The 26,396-nt window shown below is 59.5% G+C and overlaps 1 protein-coding gene across 6 annotated transcripts in view; it reads right to left on the minus strand.

Annotated features, from left to right (window-relative positions):
* Positions 1 to 26,396, minus strand: part of RASA3 (RAS p21 protein activator 3) — a 135,038-nt gene that overhangs the window by 19,078 nt on the left and 89,564 nt on the right. For all 6 annotated transcript variants that reach the window (XM_050767002.1, XM_050767007.1, XM_050767006.1 and 3 more), the window contains 14 exons: positions 24,947 to 25,023; positions 24,344 to 24,424; positions 23,885 to 23,957; positions 20,769 to 20,845; positions 17,796 to 17,900; positions 14,636 to 14,792; positions 13,976 to 14,124; positions 13,109 to 13,223; positions 11,732 to 11,806; positions 10,751 to 10,874; positions 9,048 to 9,154; positions 6,963 to 7,040; positions 5,108 to 5,185; positions 4,171 to 4,244 (listed from right to left, as the gene is read on the minus strand). In XM_050767002.1, the coding sequence (XP_050622959.1) occupies positions 4,171 to 4,244; positions 5,108 to 5,185; positions 6,963 to 7,040; positions 9,048 to 9,154; positions 10,751 to 10,874; positions 11,732 to 11,806; positions 13,109 to 13,223; positions 13,976 to 14,124; positions 14,636 to 14,792; positions 17,796 to 17,900; positions 20,769 to 20,845; positions 23,885 to 23,957; positions 24,344 to 24,424; positions 24,947 to 25,023 (1,370 nt within the window). The remainder of the gene's footprint in view (positions 1 to 4,170; positions 4,245 to 5,107; positions 5,186 to 6,962; positions 7,041 to 9,047; positions 9,155 to 10,750; positions 10,875 to 11,731; positions 11,807 to 13,108; positions 13,224 to 13,975; positions 14,125 to 14,635; positions 14,793 to 17,795; positions 17,901 to 20,768; positions 20,846 to 23,884; positions 23,958 to 24,343; positions 24,425 to 24,946; positions 25,024 to 26,396) is intronic.

Raw genomic sequence — 26,396 nt, forward strand, 5'->3', positions numbered from 1 at the left:
GGCGCCACTGGGCCACGTCCTCAGGAGATGTGGGGAGCCGGAGACAGGACGGCCACCAAGGATGCAAGGCCTCAGCGAGGACGACCTTAGGCCTTGCCCCAGGCAGGGTCCTGGACCGTGAGGACAACCTTAGGCCTTGCCCCAGGCAAGGTCCTCCAACGCGAGGACGACCTTAGGCCTGGCCCCAGGCAGGGTCCTCCAACGCCCTCCTGGCAGCCCAGGGCCCTCTGAGGCTCGGCCTTCATCGCCAGACGGGGTCCCTGACCAGAACTGGTGGCCGAGCTGGAGGAGAAGTGGCCGGACAGAGTGGCTGGAGGACAGAGGTGGAAGCTGAGGAGGAGCAGCCAAGCTGGAGAGACAGGATGGGGAGGTGGGCGGGGGAGACGCACACTCAGAAATCGGAATGAGGGGCTTTGGGCAACTACACAGCCAGATGTGGCCAGAGAGCTGTGGACGCACACGGGAGGGTGTGGAAGCTCCTGGGAGCCACCGGGACAGCGCAGTTCACAAGCAGCGGATGCAGAACGCCGTTCGTTCCGGGGATTCGCAGGCAGGAAGTCAGCCCCGGAGGCTGTGGAGGACCAGCGGGACGCAGCCGGACGTGCAGGGCGGGGCCCACACAGACGGGTTGGGGGGACTGAGAGCTCCACGGGGTGCCGGCTTCCTTGAGGGCAAGAGGACGCCTCTGACAAGACTCTGGACCACGCGGCAGTTAGATTTGAGTAGTAGTCTTGTTATAAATGTGTTTGGCTTTAGGATTTTTTTAAGAACCCCAACTTTCTGAGGGCCTTCAGTGGATGAGGCTGCATGTGAATTTTATATGCAGGTTTCCAGGTCGAGGCAGTGCCAGGTGGAGAGAAGCTGGTGGCTCCTCACTGCACAGCTCTGGTCTGGGCGCCTGGCTCTCCAGGAGTCAGTTTTCTAACCGGGACCATCGTGTGTGGGACGGGCAGGTAGGGCCACGGCTGAGCCGGAAGCCTCAGGCTGAAAGCAACTCGGCCCCGCACAGCCACGGCCAACTCAACTCAGCAAACACAGGCCGCACTGCAGAGGCCCCGTTCCCGGTCCTGTGTCCCAGTGGGTGAGGCCAACTCAACTCAGCAAACACAGGCCGCACTGCAGAGGCCCCGTCCCCGGTCCTGTGTCCCAGTGGGTGAGGACACACAGCCCCAAGAGACGACAGAGGTGTGGGAGCACAGAGTGAGCCCTCAGGAACCATGGTCATCACCACCTCCACACATGGACGAACATGGCCAGACACACCTGCCACCAAGGGCTGAGACAGCAGAACCGAGGCCTCAGGACGGCCCACGCTTGTACAACCAAGGGCGGCCCTGGGTTTGAGGACGTGACAGAGCTGCGGTGCCGGAGGAGAGGCTGATCCAGGGGACCGGAAACTCGAGGGTCCTGAGGACCTTGGCCTGAGTCTCAGGTGGTGCAGCTGCTGGAAGGAGCTGGTGGAGCCGCAGCTGCGTCCAGGGCACCTGGGAGGTGCTTGTCCTTGAACCTGTATCTACAGCAGCTTCTCAGCGTCAGGCACACAAGCCCTGAGTGTCCTGTGTTGCTTTAGGGATTATAGGATGAATATTTGTTGCTTTGAAAGTTGTGAATTTATGAAATGTAGAAAGTAAAAAGTTCCTCCTCAAAGTTTCTTGTTAAAGAATAAATCGGCTGGGCGCGGTGGCTCAAGCCTGTAATCCCAGCACTTTGGGAGGCCGAGACGGGCGGATCACGAGGTCAGGAGATCGAGACCATCCTGGCTAACACAGTGAAACCCCGTCTCTACTACAAAAAAAAAAAAATACAAAAAAAAAAAAAAAAAGAATAAATCATATTAGAAATAATAGTTTCTTTTAAAGCTAACTTCCTTCAAGTCTCCTTGCTTTGTGCTAATAACTCTTTGTTAACTAAGCTCTATCCTATGTAGCTGCTGGACATGCCCACAGGCTTGTAATACATTCTGTGTCCTTGTACATTAACCAAGATATTTGTGTTAGACGTACTAATAGGCATGTCCCAGCTCACAGCCTATGCCCCTTCCTTATTTAAAAATATTATTATTTTTCTACCTATTTAAAAAAGTTTTAAATCATTAGCCAGTCAGGTTGTAATTTAGATTGTGAGGTCTGGCTCCAGCCAATGGAGACAGGACACACAATAGGACCTCATGCGTAAGGAATCAATATTCCGGCATCTCTTTATTCTACGTGTGCCCTCGCCATTATTCCATCTGCGAGGGACACCCTTTCTGCAGAAAGTAAAAATTGCCTCGCTAAAAGAACTTTTTGTCTAAATGCTAATTTTTCCTTATGGCACCGAAGAACAAACATTTTGCATTTCTAACATGAAACGTGTGTATTACAAATGCTATTGGTTATTATATGATTAAGTTAAATGAAAGTGATTTTAAGAAAAATAGCAACGTAAGTAATGCTGCCACTGGGGTATGGTCCACCAGTGACCCAGGGATGTTCCAGGTTTGAGCAAATGGCTCTAACAGAGTATCCACAAAAATAGACAAATGGGACTTAATTAAACTAAACAGCTTCTGCACAGCAAAATAAATAACCAACAACGCAAACAGACAACCTGCAGAATGGGAAGATATTTGCAAACTACAGATCCAACAGGGGACCAATAGCCACAATTCAGAAGGAACTCAAAGAGCTTACCAATAAATAAAAAAATACATAACCCATTTAAAAGTGGCCAAAGGACGGGAATAGACATTTTTCAGAAGAAGACAAATGGCCAACAAGCATACGATATAAAGCCCAGCGTGGCTTATCACCCGAGGAATAAGAACCAGAGCCGCCTGACCCCTTCCTCACGCCAGGCAGAACAGAGCTTCCTGCAACCCCAGCTCATGCCAGGCAGAACGGAGCCTCCCGCAACCCCAGCTCACAGCAGATGGAGCCACCTGACCCCAGCTCATGTCAGGCAGAACAGAGCCACCTGCGGCCCCAGCTCACGTCAGGCAGAACGGAGCCGCCTGACCCCAGCTCACGTCAGGCAGAACGGAGCCACTCGACCCCAGCTCACGCCGGGCAGAATGGCTGTGATCAAATAAAATGTGGAAGAATGACAGACGCTGTCAGGGCTGTGGAGGACGCGAGCGCCTGCACGCTGTGGGGAATGGAAATTAGTGCTTAAGGAAACCCACGGAGATTTCTCAAAGAGCTAAAAGCAGAGCCGCCATTCGATCTAGCAATCCCACACAAAGGAGGAGCAATTACCATAAAGACACGTGCACGCATACATTTCCCACTGAACCACTCACAATAGCACAGACACGGAATCCACGTGTCCACCAACGGGTGACAAAATGTGGCATAAATACACCACAACATGCTACTCCGCTGTCAAGAAGAAGGAAATCGTGTTTTCCAGCAACATGAATGGAGCTAGAGGTTGTTATCTTAAGGGAGATGACTCAGAAACGAAAAGCCAAATGCCCCTTGTTCTCACTGGTACGTGGGAGCTAAACACGGCAGGGCGGGGCGCTCTGGGACACGTACTGAGGCCTCGGAAGGGTGGGAGGTAAGTGTGGGAGAGGAACGAGAAATTACTCAGTGGGCGCAAAGTGTCTGTTCAGGTGACGGTTACACTCGAAGCCCCGTCCAATACAACTGCATTTGTGCTCCTAATGTGTGCAAACACATAAAAATACAGGAGCATGGGCCACACCAAGCAGAGCAAAGCCCCGACCGGGAGCGGGAGCGGGAGCCGGAGCCAGGCCACAGGACGGGGTTGGAGGAAATGGGCAGATGTGTCAACATCTATGTAAGGAAACATGATGGGCTCTGACGCTCCAGGGTCCACTGGGTGGAGGTTGAGGGAGGACAGGCCTGTGCCAGAAACATGGGGTGGCCGTGGAGCACAGACAACCCCGTCCAAGGTCAGCAAGAAGGCGGTGGAGGGGTCCCAGGTTGAAGACGCAGGGGCCAGGCTCCCAGGGCTGTCCCCTCTGACCCTGGTTCTCCTGGAGGGAAGGCCGGCCCAAGTGTGGGTGTGGATGAGGCGGCCAGTGGTACAGAAATCGCAAGGCTGCTGGCCAGCAAGGGAGGAGGCTGTCCCCGACTAGGGAACCTTCTGGAATGTGCTGGGTGCTCAGGGGACTGGGGGCCCCCATCCCTTTCTCCCCTCCTGCCCTGCCGGACGCCGCCTTACCCTTCTTTAAGCAGGATGGGCTGCTCGACACTCTTGGGATCTCTTCTCCCCGAGGACGAAATCAGATCCAAGAACTAACACAGGAAGAAATCGGGTCACGGGGAGGAAGCCACACATCCGACGCGCACGGCTCTCATGACAACAGCGTCGGCGGCTGCTGCCTCCTTTCGGATGCCAGTGGAGACAGAACTTGGGGAAGTCCTTCCCTGAGGGCCGAGGGGCCTCTGCCCCCCACTGTGCCACCCCAGCCCTGGCTCTGCCCCCCACTGTGCCACCCCAGCCCTGGCTCTGCCCCCCACTGTGCCACCCCAGCCCTGGCTCTGCCCCCCACTGTGCCACCCCAGCCCCGGCTCTGCCAGGGAGATCTCAGGTGAGAAGCTCAGGCAACACCTGGGGATCAACCTGCATCTCCAGAGGCCGCCCGGGGGGACTCTAAGTGGGGAATCTGGGTCCCAGCAGCGAGGCCCACGGGTCCCTGACTGTGGGGAGGAGCAGAGCCCTGGGTCTGGACGTTCCCCCCACGCATGGCGTTCCTGACAGTGGGTAAGAGCAGAGCCCTGGGTCTGGATGTCCCCCATACACGGTGTTCCTGACACTGAGTCTGCGGCCCCAGGGCTCCACGACTGCAGCCTGGAATGAGTCCAGCCTCCACACACACTGAGGTGGGACGCGCCCTCGTCTGGAGGTCTCAGACACAGAACGAGATGGGCAAGGACCCCTTCTTGGCCCCAAAGGTGGTCACGCCAAAGAGTTTATTGACTGCCGGAGGAGGAGGCGTCCCAGGACTCGGGACAGGGCTATCTGGGCAGCGAACGCCCTTATTGTTTAAAATCGCTAATGGCCAAGTCTGTGTCATGTGGGTTCCATCTCAATTTTAAAAGAGCAGCTCTGTCTCCTGGGCACAGCACCGGCTGTCGGACGGGGAGTCGATACTTACGTTCTTCACCGCATCAGCGTATTTCTGCTCATTGAAGAATTCATAAAATGTAGCCATGTAGGACTCCTTAAAACTCGCCTAAAATGAAACAGGGATCACTTGGGAACAGCCTGAAGTACCTCGGCTCCCGGACCAAATCTGAAAAAGCTAGAGGCAGGAACTGCTCAAGCCTAAATAACGATAACAGGAGAAGAACCCCGTGCTACCGGGGAAGTGAGAGCCTGCAGGGCTGTCCAGGGGACGAACTGCAGAAATCGCTCAGGCACCAACGAAGACCATCAGACCTGCCAGTGCCCGTGAGGTCTCCAAGCGCCCTTTGGCATCAGTGACTCTGTCCCAGCCCCGGGCCGCCCCTCACACCTGGGTCCCAGGCTCACGAAGTGGTCCGTTGGGGCCCAGAGGTGGCTGCCTGGAGACCTGCAGTCATGGGCCATGGTCCCGAAGCCACCACGCCCGTCTCTCGCCCGTGGGGCATAAGGGCCGCTCTGAGGCGGGAAGAGGCGGCAGAGAGCTCTGTCACATGGGGAAGTGGAGGCACCCCAGGGATTCAGGGGGCCCTTTGCAGCCACCATTCCTGAGGCTCGACCCCAAGTTCCTGTCATTTCCACACTGAGGTCACTGCACGGTTCCCTGGCTGGGAAATGAGGTGGGGTTGGTGCAGACCTTGGAGGAGGCACAGGTGCCTGTTACGGAGTTTCCAGCCCACAGAGTGGGGCCTGGCTGGTGGGGAAGAGCGGTCGGCCACCTTGGCCTGCCTGCGGGTGCGGCTCGTCCTCCACTCACTCGGACTCAGAAAAGCCCAACGTTTGTCTCAAGGCGGCTGCTCCTCCAGTGGGGGCCCCTGCTCCCCAAAGCCCTCATTTCCACCCGGGCCTCACCAGGAACAGGGAACCTGGAGGCTGGGGCATCTGTGCACCACGGCCCAGCCCTCTCCAGACGGAGCCCCAGGGGGCCCGAAGGCATCAACCTGCCCTGGCCAGGCCCCTGCAGAGACAGCCTCGGGCCCCACCATGAGTCCCCGGCACCCCTCGAATGTCAGCTCTAACCCACTCAAACACACAAGGTGCTCTCGGGGAAACGGGGCAGACACTTGAGGGACCCTCAGCCCGGCGGCACCACATCCGGTCTGAAGGGAGGAGGATGGAGGACAGAGGTTCATATCCCCAGGGAGACAGGGGCCCCGGGAGGAGGGGGGCGCGTGGGGAGGAGTGGGCTGCATGGGGAGGCAGTGGTTGGGTGGGGAGGAGGGGGCCGTGTGGGGAGGAGGGGGCCGCGTGGGGAGGAGGGGGCTGCGTGGGGAGGAGGGGGCTGCGTGGGGAGGAGGTTGTGGGGAGGAGGAGACCGCGTGGGGAGGAGGGGGACTGCGTGGGGAGGAGCGGGCCATGTGGGGAGGAGGGGGCTGCGTGGGGAGGAAGGGGGCTGCGTGAGGAGGGGGCTGCGTGGTGGGGGAAGGGGCCGTGTGGTGGGGTAGGGGGCCGCGTGGGGAGGAGGGGGCTGCGTGGGGAGGAGGGGGCCGCATGGTGGGGGAGCACTGCGATGCCCAGGAGGCCCCAGGTCAGGCCACCTGCCCGGTCCGCTCGGCCGCCTCCCACACCTGACAGGTCAGAGGCTGCTCCTGCCACAGGGCCAGTGAGGAGCCACAGGCTCCCGAAAACAGTCACGGGTTCACTTTGGGAGGGGAGAGGTGGGCGGGACGGGGACGCTGGGGTCCTGGGCTTCAGGAGAGGATGTGGTGCCAGCTCTGATTCTCGATCTCTATCTAACTCTCAAATGTGGGAGGTTTTCATGTGTATTTACTGAAAAGAGAAAAGAATCAGTTGTCCCTAAAAAGAGAAAAAGAAGAACGGAGACTCACAGATTTGGACTTGGACAGGCTGCCGAGGGTTTGAATGGTCTTGGAGATCAATGTCAGCGTCCTGGACGTCTGGGGGTCCTGGGGAGGCGGGAGCGAGAAAGGTCTGTGTCAGCTTTACAGAAATACTGTGACTGTCTCAGGTCACCCAGGGGACGAAATACAGGAGTCACCTCCGAGCTGCTGTGACTTGTGCATGAGCTGCGGAGACACGGGTAGCGACGCAGACAGGACTGGAGGAGGCGGGTATCCCAGTCTCAGGACCTGCTGAGACCGTCCCGCAGGCAGCATCCGATGGCACCGTGGGGACCCACCCTCTTGGCCCAGCATGCAGGATGCGTCTCAAAGTCGAAAGCATCAGGCAGGGTCATGGCTCTGGGGCGCTGAGTCTCGGGGTGCTGAGTCTCCTGGCCCTGCCTGGGGCTCATCTCAGCCTTCATGAGGTTTGAAAGTTCAACTTACAAGTGCTGAGGGCCAGGCTTGGTGGCTCACACCTGTAATCCCAGCACTTTGGGAGGCCGAGGCAGGTGGATCACTTGAGGTCAGGAGTTCGAGACCAGCCTGGCCAACATGGTAAAACCCCATCTCTACTAAAAATACAAAATTAGCTGGGCATGGTGACACATGCCTGTAATCCAAGCTACTAGGGAGGCTGAGGCACGAGAATTGCTTGACCCCAGGAGGCAGAGGTTGCAGTGAGCTGAGATGGTGCCACTGCACTCCAGCCTGAGTGACAGAGCAAGACTCTGTCTCAAAAAAAAAAAAAAGAAGTGCTGGGGAATGGGCCATTCCTCACATCCCCTCGCCCTGGCCATCTCCTTCCAGCTCTGCCACCTGCACATGCAACACGGTCACCCCAGATCCCTGCACCCTGAGAGCCGCGGCCCCAGCAACCACATTGGGGCCTGGAGCAAATCACTGCTGAATAGGGATCTGTTGACTCAATACACGGATGATACGCCGATCATCAATACTCCATATGCGATGGGCAGGGGAGGAGAGCACGGCGGTGACCAGCAGCTAAACCCTGGTCAAACCGTCCACTGCTTTTGTGATGTTGTCTCAATTCCCCCAGAACATACACAGCTTAAATAGGTCGGTGAACCAGCTGCAACGAGGACGTTCTGGGACCCGGCGCATCCACCAGCACTCCCCACGCACCGTCCACACACTCCACCAGCACTCCCCACGCACCGTCCACACACTCCCCACAGTCCACACGTACTCCACACTCCCCACACACTCCCCACACCTTCCACACGTACTCCACACACTCCACACACACAGCACACGTACTCCGCATTCCCCACGCCTTCCACACTCCCCACACCCCACACGTACTCCACACACACAGCACACGTACTCCCCATTCCCCACGCCTTCCACACTCCCCACACCCCACACGTACTCCACACACTCCACACACACGGCACACGTACTCCGCATTCCCCACGCCTTCCACACTCCCCACACCCCACACGTACTCCACACGTACTCCACACACTCCACACACACGGCACACGTACTCCGCGTTTCCCACGCCTTCCACACTCCCCACAGTCCACACGTACTCCACACTCCCCACGCACTCCCCACACCCCACACGTACTCCACACACTCCACACACACGGCACACGTACTCCGCATTCCCCACGCCTTCCACACTCCCCACACCCCACACGTACTCCACACGTACTCCACACACTCCACACACACGGCACACGTACTCCGCATTCCCCACGCCTTCCACACTCCCCACACCCCACACGTACTCCACACTCCCCACAAACTCTCTACACATACTCCACACTCCCCACACCCCACATGTACTCCACACTCCCCACGCACTCCCCACGCCTTCCACACGTACTCCACACACTCCACACACACGGCACACGTACTCCCCATTCCCCACGCCTTCCACACTCCCCACACCCCACACGTACTCCACACACTCCACACACACTCCACACTCCCCACGCACTCCACACTCCACAGGGTCGGCCCCCACAGCCACACAGATGCCCTGACCCAGGCTGCAGTCCCAGGACAGCTCAGAAAGCCTCGGTCCCTCAGCCAGTCACTCACCGTGTGGTGCGGCGTGAGCTGGAAGAGGTTGGGGGAGAGAATGGCAGGCGCAAAGAACCTCAGGAAGATGAAGCTGCTCACTGCGGTGTACCTGACGTCCGGGTCACCTGCGGGAGACAACGGCGGGGCGGCCCTTTCCCTCTGGCACAGTGGCCCCCAAGGGTCCGCGGGAAAGTCCTGCCACAGTCCTGGATCTCTCTCCACCTGTGTCTCTCCCTCTGTCTCTCTCTCTCCATCTCTCTCTCTCTCTCCATCTCCCTCTCTGTCTCTTTTTCTCTGTCTCTATCTCTCTCCCTGTCTGTCTCTTTCTCTCTCTCTCTCTCTCTCCTCCTCTCTCCATCTCTCTTTCTCTGTCTCTCTTTCTCTATCTCTCTCTGTCTTTCTCTGTCTCTCTCTCTCTTTTCTCTCTCTGTCTCTGTCCGTCTCTCATCATCACCATACAGCGCAGCACCTTTGGTGCCTGTCACAGACTCATTCCATGGTGGTCTGTGCTCATCTGGGTGAGAGGATGTGTTTTATCTCTTCACTTCCACCTTGTTCAAAGTGGGTCTGGGGCTGGGAAGTGCTTGGGAACTGCCTCCCTGAGACCCCTGGGCCCCTGGGCCAGGGCTGTCTGATGTCCTGAGAAACGGGTGGGGACAGCGTTTGACTTCTGGGGACACAGAAGCGTGGATGGCTCTGCAGGGCCATGGCCACCCTGGGGGTGTCTGCAGCCGTCCTGAGGCCACAGGACACGCAAGGAAGGGAGAAGCCAGGCAGCGGGGCCCTCGCCGAGCCTCTCAGCAGCCCCAGAGCCTGAGTCCCGGCGGGGCCTCGAGCATCGCAGGAGACAGGCAGGTGCAGGCACCTCCTCGAGGGTCGGCAAGGTTGAGAAGCTTGGGGCCAGATGCCCAGGTCCCTGGGGGATCTCTAGCTTGGGGGTTTGAAGAAGGGGCAGCTCCCCCAGGGGTCCTGTCTCCTCGAAGACACGGGCAGGCAGAACCCCCAACACCACTCTGGGCCCTGCCCCAACAAAAAGAAACCACTGGGAAAACCCGGGGGACCACATCAGGTAAATTCACCTGACAAAGCCCGGCCGGCCTTCCCGGCCCCCCGAGAGACCACTGCGGTCATGAACTCCAGGGCTGGGGACCCCCGAGACCACTGCGGTCATGAACTCCAGGGATGGGGGCCCCCCAAGAGACCACTGTGGTCATGAACTCCAGGGCTGGGGACCCCCGAGACCACTGCGGTCATGAACTCCAGGGATGGGGGCCCCCCAAGAGACCACTGCGGTCATGAACTCCAGGGATGGGGGCCCCCCGAGAGGCCACTGCGGTCATGAACTCCAGGGATGGGGGCCCCCCGAGACCACAGAGATTGGGAACTCCAGGGCTGGGGGCCCCCCGAGACAACTGCGGTCGGGAACTCCAGGGCTGGGGCCCCCCGAGACCACTGCGGTCATGAACTTCAGGGCTGGGGTCCCCCAAGACCACTGCGGACGGGAACTCCAGGGCTGGGGCTCCCCGAGACCACTGCGGTTGTGAAACTGGGGAACACTGGCCCAGGCACAAAACCCTGGAAAAATCCAGCCTCTGAACTGGGGCTCATGCCCCCACAATTCTAGTCCAGCGAGGGCTGCTGGGGGTTCTGCCTGGGTGGGAGTCACCCTGCACGGGGCTGTGGCCATTTCTCAGCAACACGAGGGTGTCCGGGGCACTCACCCTGGAAGCGCTTGGCCGCTGCCTCCCGGAGCGAGAAGAATATGTCGCACATGACGGTCGGGCAGCTCACCCCGGACTCGGTGATGGCGTGGAAGACGCGGTCCACGTACTGCCGTAGGTTCTCCTGCAACAGGATACGGCACTGGGACCCACTGTCGAGGCTGCCCGCAGGCGCGTGTAGCACCAGGACACACCCAGGGAGGGGCACGTGGGGAGGGGTACGTGGGGAGGGGCTGAGGGCGGGCGCAGGGCAGCCACAGAAGCAAGACACGTGTGAACAGCCACCCCCTGGAAATCTGTGCTGGGAGCTGTGGCGATTCACGTGTGAAATCACTACACCCTGTTCGGGGCGCCACGTCCGCTCCCCTTGTTTACTGAGTGGGGAACAGACACTCACTAGAACGTGCCTGCCCGAGGCAAGAGCTCTGTCCGGTCATTTACATACAGAGATGACCAAACGGCACAGTCTGCAACACGTATCATGGGAAGTGACTAAAATGTTGGGGCAAGTTCAACATCAGGGAGTTTTGTTTTAAAATGCGGGACACAGCTCTGGGGACAGCCTGGGGAGGCGGGGAGGCCATCCTGTCCCAGGAAAAGGCGGGGGCAGGAGCCATCGCCCCAGGGGAGGCAGAGCTGGGTGTGCAGGGCAGACCCTCCAGGGGAGGCAGAGCTGGATGTGCAGAACCAGATCCCCAAGGGGAGGCAGAGCTGGGTGTGCAGACCAGATCCCCAAGGGGAGGCAGAGCTGGCCGGGACACCCCAGGGGAAGTAGAGCTGGGCACACAGGTCAGGCCAAAGGTGGTGGCCTCCCAGCAGTGCAGCCAGCATACTGTAGCCAGGCGAGGCAGGTATCCTTACGCCTGGTCCTGCGCCTACCCCAACCAGGGTCATGGGGTGAGTCAGAGCTTCCAGGCAGCCACCGGCTGAAAGACCCCAAGCAGGTGACTGGCCCTGGTTGCGTTCATGAACAAAACCTACCATGTTGTTTTCAAGGTTTTCTCCATCTTTCAGCTTCACAGGGTCTATTTCACAGGGTTTGTGGCTCTGGCATATCTGGGGAGAGGTTTAAGACGAGGCTCTGTGAGTGGGTTCCGGGGGCACAGGCAGGGAGGGAGGAGGGGGCTCAGGCCTGGCTGAGATGCAGACCCTGAGCCTCATCCACAAAATGCCGCAATAGCTCCCCGAACACGGCCACTGGCATGGAGGGGCACAGAGGGGCACAGTGAGGCACGGTGAGGCACGGAGGGACACGGAGGGGCACGGTGAGGCACACAGGGGCGTGGTGAGGCACAGAGGGGCATGGTGATGCCGGACTGCAGGTCCACCGTGGGGTGGTGTCGCCCCGAGCCTTGGCTGAAAGGGGGCCACTCTAGGCCTGTGTCACAGGCTGCCGAGGGACAAGTGAGAGGTCAGGTGCAAACACCAGGCACGGGGCCCAGTCCATGGCCACAATCAGATAAGCCGGGCTTTCTCGGGGAGCGATGTGCTGATGTGCACCAGCCACACAGACCAGGCCTCGCAGGCCTTTAATAATATTTTCACTTCAAAATGCTGCCATGATTTTGCCACAGAGCAAACCAGAATGCTGCGTTAAATGTTCTCACGTTTGCAAAGAGCCTGTTTACAAAGCTGCTCGTAAACAGGGGGCACAACCTGGTGGCATCAGAGGGTGGGGTGAGGACTGCACGTGCGGGCATCAGAGGGTGGGGTGAGGACTCGGCGTGCCGGCATCAGAGGGTGGGGTAAAGACTTGGCATGCGGGCATCAGAGGGTGGGGTGAGGACTCGGCGTGCGGGCATCAGAGGGTGGGGTGAGGACTCGGCGTGCCGGCATCAGAGGGTGGGGTGAGGACTCGGCGTGCGGGCATCAGAGGGTGGGGTGAGGACTGCACGTGCGGGAATCAGAGGGTGGGGTAAGGACTCGGTGTGCCGGCATCAGAGGGTGGGGTGAGGACTCGGCATGCCGGCATCAGAGGGTGGGGTGAGGCCTTGGCATGCGGGCATCAGACGGTCAGGTGAGGACTGGGTGTGCAGCTCAAACGTGCCATGCTGCCAGGGCCCAGACACAGGGGACCGCAGGACGTGTGGAGAAAGGTCTCCCTGGGAAGAGCCAGGTTTTTCTTGTGAATGGTGGGTTTTCTTATGTATAGTTTTGATTCGGGAGAATCTGGAAGGTTCTGGAGTACACAGGGAACCTCCTCTCGATAAGAGCGAATGAATCAGCACCCCTGCAGCAAGGCTGGAGGAGCGGACGTTCAAGCCCAGCTCGTGGTCTGGCTGGATCCCTGTGCAGTGCCCTGTCGGGGGAAGTCCTCCCCGTGTCCCGCGATGCTGAGGACTCCAGCCCCATGCTCACCTCCTCGATGGCGGGCTTCAGGGTGACGTGCAAGTAATGCATCCCCGCCAGCTTCATGGTCTCGTCGATGCACTTGGACGCCAGCGAGTTTCCTCGGAAGATGGTGTTGGGGTCCCTGGGAAATGGCGATGGGGACAGTGTTTGTCTCCTGGGGATGCGGAAGAGCAAGTCGGAGCAGAGCCTGGCCCCGAGCACCTGCCTGTGGGCTGTGAGGTCAGCGCACGCCCATCCGTCGGCTTCCTGATGTTTTACAAGGAGCACAACTAGGCCAGGAGCTCGAGGCCCTGCCCATGGAACCGTCCTGTGTCAACAATGCCAGAGGGAACCACTCGGCTGCCCGCGTGGCCACTAGCTCAGGAGGAGCCTGGCTGGCCTTTGCTCCCGTTCTCTCGCCCTCTGCGGCCTGTGCCTGCACAGAGAATTGAGCACCAGACCCTGGCAGGATCCGAGGGCCAGCAGAGAAGCAAACCCCTCCTGCCAGCTACGGTGGCCACAGGTGCAGCCGGATATTTCTAGAATAAGGCGTCTGGAAACAGCGCTCAGCAGGTCCTGAGGGAAGCCGTGCCTCATTTTCATGGGCTCCCAAAGTGCCCCAGTGAGGGGACCTGAGCTGTCCTCGAGCCCTGGGAGCCGTTTTCCCTCCCCACTCACTCACTATACCCGGGATTTCAAAGGCAAATGGGGCTTTCAAAGAAAAAAAGAGAATCATTAACTGGGTCTGTGAAAAAACCCCGAATCCACACGGTTTCTGGGGACACTTGAATTCCCTCAAGCCCTGCGCCAGGACGTGCTTCCCCCGACGACCTCGCCATCCCTGCAGCAGGTCCAAGCCGCTCACCCCCGGGGCGGGGCGGGGTGGGCACTCACTGGGTCCGCTTCACCTCCGCGCTGGCGATGGCACTGATGAAGGGCACCACCCTGCCGTAGTGTAGCAAGAGTCGCACCAGTGGGACGGCTGCCTCCTGCTTCTCCCGGCAAACCTCGCCCAGGATGTGGGCCGCGGATGCTGACACGGGCTGCGGGGAGGGGCGAGGTCAGTGCCGGGGCCCAGGGTGTGGGACCCTCAGAGGCCTGTCCCCACCCTGGCTGGGGTCTTACTTCCAGCCACAATAGATATGGCTCTTTGCTGAGACAGAAACACATATATTCACAAAAGCACCAAAACTTCCCATTTGCTGCTGCTTGGCTGGGCCCTTGGAGGGGCGTCTGCACCTCCTCCTAGCAACCCCCAAATGCGGCCAGCTCTACGGCTCCTGAGTCAGCAGAGGGACCCTGATGATGGGGATCCCCCTCAGACAACCCCGCGAGGCCTCAGCATCACCAGGCTCCCACGGCTCTACCTGCAGACAGACCAGTGCCCCCAGCAAAGGGGTCCAGGCATCTGGGCGGGAAACAGGCCGGGCTGGGAGGCATGGGAAAGGCCCCTCAGGGACGAGGTGCCCTCTGGGGTGGGGCAACGCGTGGGGCGGGGCCCCAGGCAGGTGGCACCTCCTGCCCACACCCACAGGCCACGGCGTGGACAAGCACCTCCACATCCGCAGACTTCAACAGCAGGTCCCGCAGAGGGCTGTAATAGTCAGAAGAAAACACGTGGTCTTCCGTGTATACCACGTTCAGCCGCAGGGAGCCCAGGTCGTCTGGCTTTAGGTTCTTGCTACCGTTGTCCCGGGGCTGCAGAAAGTACCTGGGTGGGAGGGACACACGGAGGGAGGCGTGAGGCTGAACCTGCCAAGGAGCAGCTCTCAGGGCAGCCCAGCTGCCTGCTTGAGGCTGACTGGTCAGGAGGGTGATCCCGCAGGACCCCCCCGAGTGCAGCCCCTGGGATTCCCCACAGAAGACCCCCAGCACAGCTGGTCACTGGGGATCCCCAGGAAGCAAGTGTTGGACCCAAAGACGCAGGAGTCAACGGGGGAAACGCGGAGGGGGATGGGGGGTGCAACATGGAGGGAACGGGTTTCCGGGAACCCGCGCAGAAGTGGTCAGTGATTCGCCGTGAAGACCTACGGCCGGCAATGTCAGCAGCAGATGGAAATGAAAATTATTTCAACCACAGCGTGCCGTGGCTCCTGCTGCCACAGGTGGGGGCCTTGGGCTGGTGAGCCTGGCAGGCCACCTCGGCACCTGGTCATTGTGGGCAATGTTTCCTGCCCGGCCACTCTTCCATCTTTGGTTCTACCCCATGCAGTCACCCAGGAGCCCTCTCTGCTCTGATTTGTGGGCCAGGCAGTCTCAGCTCTCAGGTGGGTGGAGCCCGTGTCCCAGGCACGAGCCCCCGTCAGGTGGGTGGAGCCCGTGTCTGAGGCACAAGCCCCCGTCAGGTGGGTGGAGCCCGTGTCTCACGCAGGAGCCCCCGTCAGGTGGGTGGAGCCCGTGTCCGAGGCACGAGCCCCCGTCAGGTGGGTGGAGCCTGTGCCTGAGGTATTAGCCCCCATCAGGTGGGTGGAGCCAGTGTCTGAGGCGCGAGGCCCCGTCAGGTGGGTGGAGCCTGTGTCTGAGGTATTAGCCCCCGTCAGGCGGGTGGAGCCCGTGTCCGAGGCACGAGCCCCCGTCAGGTGGGTGGAGCCCGTGTCTGAGGCACGAGGCCCCGTCAGGTGGGTGGAGCCTGTGTCTGAGGTATTAGCCCCCGTCAGGTGGGTGGAGCCCGTGTCCGAGGCACGAGCCCCCGTCAGGTGGGTGGAGCCGGTGTCTGAGGTATTAGCCCCCGTCAGGGAAGCCCGTGTCCGAGGCATGAGCCCCCGTCAGGTGGGTGGAGCCTGTGCCTGAGGTATTAGCCCCCATCAGGTGGGTGGAGCCCGTGTCCGAGGTATGAGCCCCCGTCAGGTGGGTGGAGCCCGTGTCCGAGGCGCGAGGCCCCGTCAGGTGGGTGGAGCCCGTGTCCGAGGCGCGAGGCCCCGTCAGGTGGGTGGAGCCCGTGTCTGAGGCGCGAGCCCCCGTCAGGTGGGTGGAGCCCGTGTCTGAGGCGCGAGCCCCCGTCAGGTGGGTGGAGCCCGTGTCTGAGGCGCGAGCCCCCCGTCAGGTGGGTGGAGCCCGTGTCTGAGGTATTAGCCCCCGTCAGGTGGGTGGAGCCCGTGTCTGAGGTATTAGCCCCCGTCAGGTGGGTGGAGCCCGTGTCTGAGGCGCGAGGCCCCGTCAGGTGGGTGGAGCCCGTGTCCGAGGTATTAGCCCCCGTCAGGTGGGTGGAGCCCGTGTCCGAGGTATTAGCCCCCGTCAGGTGGGTGGAGCCCGTGTCCGAGGTATGAGCCCCCGTCAGGTGGGTGGAGCCCGTGTCCGAGGCACGAGGCCCCGTCAGGTGGGTGGAGCCCGTGTCCGAGGCACGAGGCCCCGTCAGGTGGGTGGAGCCCGTGTCCGAGGCACGAGGCCCCGTCAGGTGGGTGGAGCCCGTGTCTGAGGCGCGAGCCCCCGTCAGGTGGGTGGAGCCCGTGTCTAAGGCATGAGCCCCCGTCAGGTGGGTGGAGCCTGTGTCTGAGGTGCGAGCCCCCCATCAGGTGGGTGGAGCCCGTGTCTGAGGTATTAGCCCCCGTCAGGTGGGTGGAGCCCGTGTCTGAGGCGCGAAGCCCCGTCAGGTGGGTGGAGCCCGTGTCTGAGGTATTAGCCCCCGTCAGGTGGGTGGAGCCCGTGTCTGAGGTATTAGCCCCCGTCAGGTGGGTGGAGCCCGTGTCCGAGGCATGAGCCCCCTGGGGTTCTCTGGGGTCTGTGGTGGCTGCCTTGGCTACCCGGGCCAGGGGTTCGCTCAGCGTAGGAGGAAGCCTAACTCAGCTCAGGGGGCCTGTGCCCGTGCCGTCTTCATAGAATCAAAAGACACGTGCGTTTCAGTTTCTGGGATGGAAACCTGCCCTCACACACACGGCAGAGGGACACATGGGGCGTTAGGCCGCGGCACACAGGCCACGCCTGGCAGTGCACGCCTCCCGCAACTCCGGGCCCTCTCAGGAGCTGCCTGTCGCTAAGGGACACACGTGAACTGGAAGTAAAATCAAACAATGGCCTGCTCCTTCCACCAAAACACCAAGCACCTGGAGAAAACAGGAAAGAAAGGCAGGAGGCAGCAACACACGTCATGCCCTGGGGTGGGTTCTGGGTCAGAGCCGATCCCTGAGGTCCAGACGTGCAGAGGGGAATGGAGAACCCTGTAATGCGCCCTCAATAGGAGGTGCTGCCGAGGGCCCGGAGCAAGACCCGGAGTGCAGCCGCGGGGCAGGGCCCGCTGTGCGCATTCTGGGCTCCCGCACCAGCTGCTGATACCCTCTCCTCCCGGGGTCAGACCCCGCGAGCGGCTGGCGGCTCAGGGTCCCCCTTTCACCCGGGGTCAGATCCCGCGAGCGGCTGGCGGCTCAGGGTCCCCCTTTCACCCGGGGTCAGACCCCGCGAGCTGCTGGTGGCTCAGGGTCCCCCTTTCACCCGGGGTCAGACCCCACGAGCTGCTGGTGGCTCAGGGTCCCGCTTTCACTAGCGTTCCCTGTCTTGTTTTGAGGTGCCAGCCGTCGTGAGTCCCTGCTCAGTGTGATCCCTGCTGCCTCTCCTCACCTGCCGTTTCTCACCTGCTGTGAGGCAGAAACTCATCAGCAGGCGGGTGCCGGGCGCAGCCGAGGACCAGCACACATGGCCTCTGTGCCTTTCCACTCAGAGGCAGCATGTGTTTTTGTGGCTCTCAGAGATGTGGAAGTCTGCAGGCGCAGCGTCACCTTACCATGCCTCGTAGGAGCTGGACTGCCGCAGGACTTTCAACGGGATCCTTAGTTCTCCCAGGAATTCATCTCCAAACTTCAGGTTACTGGCATTCCAGAGGTCAACTCTGAAAAACGGCATCGGTACAGCTCTAGCTGACAGCGGGCAGCCCGGGTGAAGCAGAGATTACGGGCCATGCTTTGTTTCCCTAGGAGCAGGGGGAGCCTGCAGCACCTCCCACAGTCTCCATCAAGGCTCAGCCCACCGGGCACGTTTAAAACACATCAGACCAGCCTGTGGTTTTGGAATAAAGATGAGTGTCTCCCAGTGGTAATGGGCAGGCAGAGGAAGGCAGAAGGCTCTTAGATAGGAAGGAGCCTGGGTGTCGCTCCGTGCACCCGGGAGCTACATGATCCCAGGCTCTGCGCCAGGAGGGAGCCGGGCATCGCTGTGTGCACCCAGGAGCTACGCGGCTGCTGCCGCTCTCAGCTCCAGCACCATCTGTCCCCTTTGCCCACAACAGGCCCAATGTCAGCAGCCTGTGCACGGCGGGCAAGTGAGACCCTCAGGGGCCTGTGGCGTGTGCCTCTCGCACCGTCCCAGCGTACGGCCCAGCAGCCTCCATCTGCAGGGCTCAATGCAGGGGATGATGAAGAACTTGGGCTGTAGAGAGGAGGGTGCCCATGGAGGATGGGCTGGCTGATTCAACAGCCAGGGGCTCTCTGCTTTCGTCACATGAAAATGTGCCTCAAAACAAAACTGGGTGCTTGTGAATGCCCTGCCCCTGAATATAGACCCCGGTGTCCACAGATCGCTTATGACCTGGGGCATGAAGTGGATTCAGGGGCCACGCACACCACAGCAGGGGGAGAACCGTGGCCACAGCATGGTCCACGAATCTCCCTGAGTAGCCTGGGCCCAGCATCGTGAAGCTTCTGCTAATGTCTAACACGGCAGCGGCTTCCACTAATGCTCTGTCCTGGTGTGGGACGGTACGTGTCCCCTCAGACCTGGGGCTGTGAAATTCTGACAGACACACAGCATCCCCGGCTACAAGAAGTCTACAGGACTGTACCCCAGTCCCTCATGGCCAGGATCCACCCGCATGCCTGAAACACCCGAAGTCATGTGTGGCCAGCTCTACCCACGGGCCTGAAACCCCAGTTACACGTGCCCGGCCCTACCCAGGCGGCTAAAACTCAGCAGGTCTAACCACACTGTGGCCATCAGGGGCATCCCCCTGGGGGGAGAAGATTCCGGAAGGCCGGTGATTCTGCTGCCCTTGCGAATCCTGCAGAGGCACTGGCGTCTGGGGCCAGGGAGGGCTGACAGGCCGCACAAGAACCCATAGCGCGCTCTTTTCAGAAGGAACAGAGGGGACCGCTGATCTGCGCAGGGACTTTGGAAATGTGCCAAGTGGCCAGGCAGGCGCATCTGCCTTTAAAAAAGGAAATATTTAAAACACGTTTTGTGTGCTTTAAAAAAATTCAGTAACTGGACTTCACTCCTGAATTCAAAGCTTGGTGTAAAAAGGAACCAACGATGGTGCTTCCTTCTCTTGAAAAAGGGGCTGGTGGTGGGGCTGGCATGAGTCCTGGGGAGGCTTCCTTGATGCCCGGCCCAGGGTCTCAGGCCCTGGCTCAGTACCGTGAAGCCTGGAAATGAAGGTTTAGGCCAAGACATTTAAAAATGGGACTCAAACCGAGACAGTTGGTGGAGACAACCCTGCTTTAGGACTCCCACGTCAGGGACACTCCTACAGTTCAGGACCCTGACCCCTCAGGAGGTGGATCTGACCGACCACGTCAGGGACATTCTGTGGTTCAGGATGGAGACAACTAGGGGAGGCGGATCTGACCAATAACATCAGGGACATTCCTATGGTTCTCAACCACAAAACCACGCCTCCCAGCAGCCGTAGGGCCTGAGCCACACGCCGGCTCCACATGTCCCGGTAAGGGTCCCCCTGGGGCACTGCCAGGCCCTGGGAGGGAGCGTGACCAGGGATTTGATGGCACATTCTCCAAAATGACCTAAAGAAAGCAGGTGCATCCCAGGCTCAGGAGCATCCCAGGCTCAGGAGCATCCCAGGCTCGGGGTCTCAGGGCCGGCTGGGGAGGGTCAGGAGGGAGCCGTTTCGTTCCTTCTCTGTCCAGCATGGAAAGGTTCGGGGGCTTCAGGGGAGGTTCATCTGCCTCTTCACAGGGGATGGGGGCATTCGTTGGTACAGAAGGAACAGAGGCTACGTTCAAAAAGAAACAGGAATCCAGCCTATTTTCACCGGGAGGGGAGAACCCACCAGCGTTTGTGAAGAGCACATTCTGGGGCCCGCCCTCCCCAGACCTCTGAGTCAGCCGGATCGTGGGGCTTTCTAAATCCTGGACCTGAGATCACGTCCCAACCTGCGAGAACCCGCAAGCGATTTCCCCGTTTCCCATGGGAGGTGCTGAGCAGCCAGGAAAGGGCGGTGGGGGCTCCAGGGCAAAGGCTGACGATGCAGCTTCTATGACCACACGCAGGAAACACAAACCCAGTACCAGGTGAGAACATTTCACTCGAGTCAAAGGGGACAGGGTCTCCCCAGAGGCCACCCAGCTGAGAGCCTCAGGAGTGCCAGGGCCGGGAGCTGTGCAGACCCGCCAGGCCTGTGACCTCCGAGTGAGGCCTGCACCCATGGACAGCGGAGGGCTTAGAACAAGACCTTAAGAACAGCTGCAGCCTGTGTGCCCCGTCGCTCCTGGTGGATGAAGAAGCCTTTCGGCCGGAGGGATGCGGACCTCTGGCCTTCGCCTCTTCGCAGGAATTGCAAGGTGAGCCCTAACACCACCCACAGGCTGTCACTTCAACTACAGCTTCTAACATCTGTTGTGAAAATTACCAAGAAAATGGAAATTCTTTTCTACCTATGACCCTATATTTAGAAACAAATAACAAAAGAGCTGAGGAGTTTGGGTGAAAACTGCCGAATCGGGGACGCGGAGCCTGGTTTTCTCACCTGATTTCGAGCTTGTCCACGTCTTCTTCCTCGAAGTCAAAGTGAGACTTCTTGCTGTAGCTACAGGGCCGGGTCACCTGGAGTCAGCGGAGAGAGAAAGCGCTGAGACCGCGGTGCCACCAGGCGGGGGTATCTCCACGCGGACCCAGGCCCCGGGCTGCACTTCCTCTGCGCTTACCCACACGCCACTCAAGGGCCACAACCGGGAAGGCCCTAGGTGAGATTCGGGATTCAGGCCCGGCTTCCTGAGTGCCAGCATTTCCCACTCACAGAGCTCCTGGAGGGGCAGACCCAGGCAAGACCTGCCCCAAGGCCGTTCACAGCCACTGCCGGACTCTCCCAGCGGTTCCTCATGGGTGCCGGGCTCCAGGGACCTAAACGTCCCTCACCTGCACCTGCTCTAGGCTTGCCACCCTGTGAGGGAGGGACCCCCTCTGCCGTGGAGACGAAGCAGCCCCACCTCAAGGCTCTATTTGCCAACAGGAAGTGAAAAGCGTGAGGCCTGTGGTGCCTGAAACTCGCCAGCCCCTAACAGACCCCAGCACTCTGGGAAGCGTCAGATGGCGGAAAGTCAAGACGCTGCTACCTTCCTCCTGACACCTCTGCACCGTGGGTTCCTTAGAACAGAAAGGGAGTGAAGGCATAAAGGGTCGAAGCTCCGGGACCGCCCCCCACTGCCGCCAGCCTGCAGGGTCCTTGCAGCAGAGCAGTAGGCCGCTCCACGGGCTCCAGGAGACCACAGTCGGTTACCACCTCGAGTTCCAATTTAACCACCATCAGCCATGCACCAGGTCACCCACGTTTACAAGGAGGGCTCCCTCCTGCCCGGCCTCCCTCCCTGCCCCACCTTCTCTGGGCCTCAGCAGTGATGCTAGCTCAGGAGCTCTCAGCTTGAAGTTCTGATGCAAGGTCTGACGCCAAAATCACGTTGCTAGAACTGCCTAACCTCTGAGCTTGCACTTCCTGATTGGTAAACTGAGGCAAAGATCATGCAGGGGCAATTCTCTGCTTCGGGTTGAGGGCTGCTGACGCCTCCTCCTTCCTGACCTACACACCACTGTCCTCAAATTTGCTTCCCCCCAACTTCCCCATCTCATAAAACTCAGGTCAGGCAACATCTCCTCCAGGAAGCCCCTGACACCCCTGCCTCACGCCCTCTCTGCAGGGCAGGTCAGGCAATGCCTCCTCCAGGAAGCCCCCGGCGCCCCTGCCTCACACCCTCTCTGCAGAGCAGGTCAGGCAATGCCTCCTCCAGGAAGCGTCCCCCGCAGTGCCCCTGCCTCATGTCCTCTCTGCAGGGCAGGTCGGAAGCTATTGTAGGGGCTTGTCTGTTTGCGTCCCTCCCATGCTGGTCTGGTGTGGTGGTCTTGGACTCCTCTGTTTTCTCCCACATCTTATCACCAGCTGATCACCGGCACAGTGCTGGCACCTGACACATCTGTTGAGTGAATGAAAGCAGCTCCTACCAAATTTATGAGATTATTTAATCTCATTTAGAGAGTTAAAGGGCCTTAATGTGTCTAGTTGTGATCCTGGAAGAAAAAGGTACAGATGCTGCTTCCCATGGAAACGGAACATCTGTTTTCCTGGGTCTGCTCCTGGTAGGTGCCTGTCCGACCACAGCCTGTGGGAGACACGCTCCCCCTCCGGGGCTCGGCCTCCAGCTGGGTCAGAAGCAGCTGAAGCCGAAAGAGACAGGGTCCTGGTGAAAGAGGTCCATGGCTGCTAAGGAAGGGGTGGAGACGGAGTGAAAGGTCACAGACCCCAAAGAGCAGGGCCCCGTGTGGCCCACACGGCAGTGGTCAGCGAGGTCCGGGCCTTCCCTGGAGCCCCACAGGTGGTGATGCAGACCACGGTTTTCAGACTCTCTGTGGTCACTAAATTACTCCAGTAGGCTGAGACCCACGTCTTTACAGAGTGAATGGGAGTGCACACGGTAGAAACGGTGTGAGAACACTGCAAGCGTGATGAGCACCCGGGTGTGGCCGGGCAGTGGGTGAGCTGTACCCCACTGTGTGTATGACAGCTCCACGTGTGGCAGCCGACGACCCCACCGTGTATATGACAGCTCCATGTGTGGCAGCCGAGCCGGGGGAAGCTGCCACCTGGAACTCTGTCCATGCCACACGCCTCCTGCACCGCCAACAGGGCCCAGCCTGCCCCTGGGAGCCTGGCAGCTCCCTGCCTTCCCTTGCTCTGGCAAAACCATCTTCTCTGCCTGTCTCTAAGTGAGGGCTTCCGTTTGAGACAGAAAACAGATTCCACCTCCAAAGCCCTCCTCACAGCGGCCCTGAAAGCCTCGGTCTGGCTTCGGACACCAAGTTCCCACCTCTGCCTGTGGGGCCCTTTTGAGCCTCAGCAGTGCCCGTGGGTCCTGCTCAGACTGGTAGGTCCACTCTCCAACAGTCCCCCCAGAGCTGCATGCATCGAGCGCCGCTCAGCCATCATGGCTCAGGGGAGCCCGCCTGACCCCTCAGGTGTGACTGGCCATGCTCCTGCCACAGAGGCCTCATCCATCCTCACATCTCCAGGGCTTGTGCACGGGAAGGTTTGTGGATGGGAAGAGCATCTGTCTAAAGGCCCTGCAGACAGCCATCCCCAAACCGCGCCGGCCACATGGCAGGTCCCCACTCCATGAGATGCAGCCGTCCCCAAACGGCACAGTGGGTCCCACTCTACCAGGTGCAGCCCTTGCACCCTCCTTCTCATGGATTTTGGTGCTTCATGTTCTGAGAGGATCTCTGTGTCTGAATCCTTCCCCGCTTTGCTTCAAAACCCTGCCTATTTCCACTGGAACAAGCATTCCGCCTGCTCAGGGACACTTGGGCGGAGCAGCCAAAAAGACAACAAAAAACCCCAAAGTCCTGGTAATTTGGAAAGCATTAACCTGTCATCTTTTAACTCAAATCTGGGCCAGTTCGGGAGACAACGAAAAGCCTTTCTCTCTCGGGAGAGGAGGGAAGGTCTTGGGGCCACGGGTCCTAGGGCCGGCGGGGCTGCCTCCTCTCCGGGAGGAACTTCCAGAGGGAAGAGACTGAGATGGTTCTGATCCAGACTTTCTGCCAATGTGTCTCGGGTGCAGCCTGCACTTGACGTTCACCCATGAAGATACCAACCTCAAAATAAAACACTTCATCAAACTGGGGGTTGTTGGTCTTCCGCTTTACTTTCGTCTTCTTTGCTTCCGATCTGTTATTGAGAGAGAAAGGATTGGGATTAAAGCAACACTGCTGATTCCAAGTCTCTCAGTCATAAAACTGAGCTCTCAAATGCACAAGTCACTTATTGCCTTTATTTATTTCATAAATATTTCTGTTCGTCTCCAACTCCAGATGGTATGCAAATCCCGAACCTTTACCGAGACAAAAATACTCAGCACGAAGAGCACGAAGGCTTCGTTTTCTACAGAGCAATTTTGGAGCAATAAAGAAAACAAAAGGAAGTAAAAATTACATATTCTACCTCAAAGCGCAGCCTCCTGCCTCCTCCCAAATGAGGCAGTGGCCTCGTGATTTCAGAGCTGGACCCTCGGCCCCCAGGACCAGAACAGAAACCTGAGGCGTGAGGTCACTTGCCTGAAGGGTCCTGCCAGCGTCACGGTGGCGTAGGGGTCGCACTGCCCATTCACGATGGGGAGGCCCTGGCACTCGACGATGCTGAGGAGAGAAGCAGAGGCGGCGTCAGGAGGGAGCGCAGACCCCCGGGCAAATGGCGAGACAGCTCTGGGTCGGGCAGGAGGCCTCGGTTCAAGCTGTGAGATGCGGTTTCCTCCCTGGAAGGCAGGGAGGGCCCATGACAGCCGCTCTGCCTCGGTGTGACACTGAATCACGCCAGCCGTTCGCAAAAGCCCAAAACAACACCTCTAAGGTGAGCATGTGCTTTAGTGAGGACGCCGGGAGTGTGTGACAGGACATCTAAAGCAGTGTCATCGGGGGGGCAGGACCCCGAAAACAGCGTCATCCTGGGGGCCCAGGATGTCTAAAACACTGTCGTCTTGCGGTGCCAGAACCTCTAAAACAGTGTCATCCTGGGGGGGCCAGAACCTCTAAACAGCGTCATCCTGGGGAGCCACCGGCTCTGGAAATTTCTGTGTGTTGGTTTGAAAACCCCTGTGTGCTCCTCGGGAGCCAGACGGGCCACTCGCTGTGTGCTCAGTCCCTGGTGAGGACGCGTCTTACCGTGTGGCGAGCTTGTGGCAGACGACCCCAGTGTCTGTGATGACCTCGCTCAGCCGCAGCTCCAGGTGCACTTTGCCCTGCAAGGCATGAGGACGGGGTGTCAGGGGCTCTGGCGCTCCCACAGGCTGCCAGGGCCGCACAGCCCAGGGAAAGCCTAGAAGGCAAAGGGAGCAGGTGGCTCCACCCCGCTGCAGCCGACGGGCACGTCTGGCCCCTCCACTCCACCCCCGGACGCAGGGTCCCAGCCGTGGCCTTCCTTCAGGAGAGCTGCCTGCCTGGCCGCTCAGCCCCATGTGGCTGCCCAGGCTCCTGGCTCTGCTGAGAGCAGGTCGCTGCCTCAGAAGTGAGGGGTCCAACCGTGTGGGAGATGGTCATTCGGTGAAGCAGCCCCCCAAAGACACTGACGCTGCAGCTGCTCACGTGTGTCCACTGGGGCAAAACGGAGGGGAAGCAAGCTCTCTCCTGAACCGGGGCCACTGCCTGCCTTTACCTCCCCACGGGCAAGGCCGCATGGAACCCGCAGGAAGCTCGGAGAGCTCACATAGAGAGCAAGGCTCACACAGACAGCAAGGCTCACACGGAGAGCAAGGCTCACACAGAGAGCAAGGCTCATGGGGGCTTCCAGCAGAACAGACAGCAAGGCTGCCCTGCGGGTCCACCTGTCTCTACAGATCCATCTGTCTCTGCGTGCTGCTGTGTCTGTCCACCTGTCTGTGTGCACAGCTGTGGATGTGTGTCCACCTATCTGTGAGTACGACTGTGTGTCTGTCTGCCTATGTGTGTGTGTGGTTTGTGTGTCTGGCTGTGTCCACCTGTATAAGCATGCTGTGGTGTGTGTGTGCCCATCTGTGTGTGTCCACTTGTCTGTGCATGCAACTGTGTGTGTCCATCTGTGGATACTGCTGTGTGTGCATGTCCACCTGTGTGTGTGTCCACCTGTGTCCATCTGTGCATTTGACTGTGTGTGTGTGTCCATCTGTGCTGTGTGTGTGTGTGTGTGTGTGCAGCTGTGTCCTCCTGTGTGTGCGGCTGTGTCTACCTGGGTGCATGCAACTGTGTGTGTGTCTGCCTATGCATATATGTGACTATGTGTGTCCATCTGTGCTGCTGTGTGTGCGTGTCCTCCTGTGTATAGCTGTGTGTCCACCTGTGTGCAACTGTGTGTCCGTCTGTGTGTGTTGCTGTGTCCACCAGTGTGCATGCGACTATGTGTCCACCTGTGTGTGCATGTGACTGTATCTGCTTGTGTGTACGTGTCCACCTGTGTGCAACTGTGTGCATGTTTGCCTGTGTGTGCATGCAGCTGTGTGTGTCTGCCTGTGCATGTGGCTATGTGTCTGTGTGGGCGTGCAACTATGTATGTGTGTCCATCTGTGTGCACACGGCTGTGTGCATCTGCCTGTGTGTGCATGAAACTGTGTATCTGCCTGTCAGTGTCCGCCTGTCTGTG

This window comes from Macaca thibetana, chromosome 17 (genome assembly GCF_024542745.1).
Source record: "Macaca thibetana thibetana isolate TM-01 chromosome 17, ASM2454274v1, whole genome shotgun sequence".
In the NCBI taxonomy this organism is placed as follows: Eukaryota; Metazoa; Chordata; class Mammalia; order Primates; family Cercopithecidae; genus Macaca; species Macaca thibetana.